The sequence below is a fragment of the Dipodomys ordii genome, unplaced genomic scaffold, assembly GCF_000151885.1.
Source record: "Dipodomys ordii isolate 6190 unplaced genomic scaffold, Dord_2.0 Scaffold13, whole genome shotgun sequence".
In the NCBI taxonomy this organism is placed as follows: domain Eukaryota; kingdom Metazoa; phylum Chordata; class Mammalia; order Rodentia; family Heteromyidae; genus Dipodomys; species Dipodomys ordii.
The window spans coordinates 22,769,640-22,774,153 of NW_012267229.1; the positions used below are offsets into that span (position 1 = coordinate 22,769,640).

The 4,514-nt window shown below is 52.8% G+C and overlaps 1 protein-coding gene across 1 annotated transcript in view; it reads left to right on the top strand.

The window, feature by feature from the left end:
* The first annotated feature begins 620 nt into the window (after nt 1-620).
* Gdap1l1 (ganglioside induced differentiation associated protein 1-like 1) overlaps nt 621-4,514 on the top strand; it is a 10,719-nt gene continuing 6,825 nt past the window's right edge. Inside the window, exons 1-2 of the mRNA XM_013010834.1 lie at nt 621-816; nt 1,697-1,870. Coding sequence (XP_012866288.1) covers nt 711-816; nt 1,697-1,870 — 280 coding nt within the window. The 5' untranslated portion in view covers nt 621-710. The remainder of the gene's footprint in view (nt 817-1,696; nt 1,871-4,514) is intronic.

The following is a 4,514-nucleotide window of genomic DNA, read 5'->3' on the forward strand; positions in this document are numbered from 1 at the left end:
AGAAATGGAGCCGTGGCTCAAGTAATAGAGAGCCAGCCTTGAGCAAAGAAACTAAGAAACAGCACCCAGGCCCTGAGTTCAAGCCCTAGTACTAGCACAAAAGCCTGGGAACACACAGAGCTTCCAGGGTCCCTGAGGAGCCGGTGTGGCAGGGAGATGTCATCTTCAAGCTGTAACATTACTATGCTTTGTTCCCCCAGATAATCTGAGGATTGCACTCTAGATTGGGAGGGTGGTGCGCATTTCTGGGGCTTTCTTAGTCAGATCCAGGCCTGCAGGCCAGGCTGAGTGGTGCAGCAGGATCCTAGGTGCCAGACAGTGGGTGGTTCTATTGCCAGCCAGGAAACTGAGAGAAAGCTCAGGGAACTTACACACCTATAAAACCCAGCCCCGTGAACCACCAGGCCACTGCAGGGGTGCCCGTCCTTCCTCCCCACCCAGCACCTGCCCCTGGGACACATAACCCCCCACCCACGTGACCGAGAACGGGCTGAAAGCAACAGTGTGCCCTCCTGTGTGTGACCTCTGACCTCCCTCCCCACACGCCCCGCCCCACCCGGGCAGAGTGTCCCCCACCGTGTCCGCCCGCCTTGCCGTCCCCGCTCTGACCCTGGCGCCTGCAGGTGCGGCTGGTGATCGCCGAGAAGGGGCTGGCGTGCGAGGAGCGGGACGTGAGCCTGCCGCAGAGCGAGCACAAGGAGCCCTGGTTCATGCGGCTCAACCTGGGCGAGGAGGTGCCGGTCATCATCCACCGGGACAACATCATCAGCGACTACGACCAGATCATCGACTACGTGGAGCGCACCTTCACCGGAGGTATCGCGCATGCGCGCGTGCGCAGGGCCGCCCGGCCGGGCGGGACAGCGGCCCCACGGGGACCCCACAGGCTCACACCCGGCCTTTGAGCCTTAGAAAGCCACTGGGCCTTGGGTGAGGCCCATTATCCCTCCCCAAATAAAAGGTTCCCCGGAGTACAGGCAGGGGTCAGATGTCCCCCAAGAATCTCAGAGTGGTAAGGACTGCTGCAAGTCTAGTGCCCCCCCCCCACTTGCCTGGACTGCAGGGAGAAGGACATGGCCCAGGCTCTGGAAGGAGGCTGTAGCTCCAGTCCCCAGAAGGCCTGGAGACACAGACCCTCTGGGAGGTCCCCCAGCCCCCTGTGCCCTGTAACCATAGCTGGGACCAGACTCCTAGGGACCCCACAGACATAGTACCAGCCATCCAAGAACGCTGTAGACCCCAGAACCTTACGGGAGACCCTGTATCCTCTCCTGCCCCTTGGCCTTTGACCGGCTCAGGATTGGCTGCTGGTGGCAGAGACTCAGGCAGCCCCTGAGAGGGGCCCGGCAGGATGGCTTGTACTATAAAATAATGATGATGATGATGATGATGATGAAGAGGAGGAGGAGGAGGAGGAGGAGGAGGAGGAGGAGGAGGATGCATTATGTTGAGCAATGGTGGCTCACACCTGCAATCCTAGCTACTCAGAAGGCTAAGATTTAAGGATCATGGTTTGAAGCCTGCCTGGGTAGAAAAGTCTGTGAGATTCTTACATCCAGTTAACCAGTCCCAGTTCTGGGAATGAGGGTGCCTGGGACCCTCTGGGTGTGACATTTGGGGTTCTGGGATGCTAAGGGTGGGTGGCTGAGGCAGGGCCAATTGAGGACCTGGCCCAGCCTTTGGCAATATCCCACAGAGCACGTGGTGGCCCTGATGCCCGAGGCTGGCAGCCCACAGCATGCCCGGGTGCTGCAGTACAGGGAGCTGCTGGACGCTCTGCCCATGGACGCCTACACCCATGGCTGCATCCTGCACCCTGAGCTCACCACCGACTCAATGATCCCCAAGTATGCCACGGCCGAGATTCGCAGTGAGTGCGAGCAGCTCTGAGAACCTTCCCTGCCCTGTCCCCTCCTTTAGACAGGAGGCCTTCTGCTTTGTCCTCCAGCCTGAGTCTCTTCCTCCTTGTCCTCCCCCTTCCTCCCTCTCTCCATCTTGCCTTTCTGTGTGTCCCTGGCATTTCTGTCTCTTACTGTAAGCTGGCTCTCTCTCTCTCTCTCTTTCTCTGTACTGGGACTTGAACTCAGGGCCTTACCTGAAACCCCTGTTGCTTTAGTTTTTTTACATTTAAATGTATTTGTTTTTATCTTTAAGTAGTTGTACAAAGAACTATTAATTCAACATATCAGTTTTAACCTACTTTAAACAGAGATAACAGTTGTTATGAAGTGCAGTTTGGTAATTCAGTAAGTATATACTATCTGTAATCATCACAATCTATATAAAGTAGACCAGTAGAGAAATAAATATGATTGCAACCAGAAAAGAAAGTAGGTGAACTATTACTCATGTGCCCACACATAAAGAAAAACCTGAGGAAAGCTTTAGTGATTTTAAGGTAAGTTCCTCCTCCTGTCCACCTTGGGGCAGGCCTCAGACCCAAATCCTTCTACCTCTACCTCTCAAGTGGCTAGCATTACAGACATGAGCAACCATGCCTAGTTTACTGTGAGATGTTTTCTGTCCCTCTCTTTCTATCCTTCCTCCCTTCTTCTCCCTCTCCCTCCTCCTGCTTTCTTTGCTCTTCTCTTCTCTCTGGCTTTCCATCCCTTTCACTGTTTCTAATGGAATATGGCACTGTCCCCTTGCCCTGGCCAGGTCCTGCCACCCCATTTAGAAGCTACAGGGTTAGCTGGCCTTGAGAGGTTTTTTTTTTTGGTCTCCATGAAGCTGAGGGGTGGGCAGGGGGGCTGGGATCCTCAAGCAGTCCCAATCACAGACCCCTGGGGTTGGAGCTCAGGAAGAAGCCCTTTAACTAGTTGCTCAAATCACTAGTAACCTTGGGTGAGACTATCAAGGCTGCTGGGGAGGGGGGGAGCGGTGTTGGGGAATCTGTTTTCTATTTCATGGCCACCAATGAACTATCTTTGTCAGTAGCCTGAACATGTCCACAGCCTGGTTCATCCTTTTAGATCCAGCACTGGATAAGGTGGAAGTGGGTTAAGTCAGATAATCCATCAGTAGCTGCTCCTGGGGATTTGGGAATTTTGGAGCTCAAAGACCTGGGACCATATCTTGTAGGATCCCTTCCCTTCCCATTCCATTGTCTTGCTGATTGACAAAAGCAGGGAGGGCTCTGGGTGTAGCATTGGCCCTGTCTGTTACACTCAGGATTTATTTCCTGTAAGGTCTGGCAACACTTATGAGGCCCTGGGGGGCTGGGGCTGGATAGGGATGGACTGGACTTGTTTGTCCAGGGCCACAGTTCCACCGGAGTGAAGACAAGGACTTGGTAATTACAATGTGTAACAAAGTAAACTTGGACAGCATCTATCATACTTGTAAGGGTCTGGAGACTATTGTGCAGTTACACTTGGACTTGAGCACTAAGAAGTATGTGCAAGGATATCTACTGCAGCATAGTTGATCCAAGTAAGAAATATCAGTGGAAATAACCCAGCTACCCCTGGGGAGAGGAGTGAGTAAATGAGTTACAGCCTTGCCGTACAGTGAAATACTGCACAGATGTTTAAAAAGAACAGCAGGCATGTGAGGCTCTTTCAGATAGACTAAGGAGTGGAAAAAGGAGAAGGGGGAGCAAGCTTGAGGTGATGTGGCCCAGCACCTGCAATGCTGAGACAGGAGGATTGTGAATTCTGGGATACATAAATCAGATACCATCCCCCCAAAAAGGACAAGAGAAGGCTTAGAGATTTACAGGGGCTCTTAGTACAAGCCAGGAGAGTTCTGGGAGAAACACAGGAAGTAGCAGTGGTCTTTGAGGTGCAGAGCTGCCAGACTGCAGATGGAGAAGAGGGAGAGAGATGTATTGTTGCTGTACATTCTTTAGCATGGTTAGAATTGTTTTTTTTTAACAAGTCGGCAGGAATAGCCTGTACAAAAATAGTTTTTTAAAAATCTTTTATCTAGTCCCAGCCATGTGATAGGAGTCATATGGAGGTAAAATCTTTTATTTAGTCCCAACCATGTGATAGGAGTCATATGGAGGTTTGGAGCCATGGAAAATGCCTGTCCTGAACCCGGGGACCTGGGACCATCTAAGGATAGATTGGAGCAGTTGGGGAAGGAGAGGGAGGCCAAGGGGCCAGGTTCTGGGAGGGCCGGGGGTTGTGTGGGGAGTTGGGGGAAGTGCAGGGTGCCAAAGGAGTCTGAAGGTTGGGTCTGGTAGAAGAGGGGTTGATCAAGAAGGTAGCAGGGAAGCTGTGGGCAGTGACAAAGCAGATCTGCACCTCGCAGAGACAGGAGATGGAGCAGTTCAGAGGCCCTGAGGGTTATCTAGGTAAATGGAGATGGTAGCCTGGCCTAGGACAGATCCCTGCATCTGGCGGTGGGCCACTTCCTTCCTCTTGTCCTGAGCTATTTGAAGGCATCTGGGAGGTAGTGGGGTCCAGAGGAGGCCCAGCCCTCTACTCTACCTCCATTGATGAAGTAGGAAGCATTTAAGGACTTCAGCTAAGATAAGGCCAAGGGAAAGCTCCCGGGGGGGGGGGGGG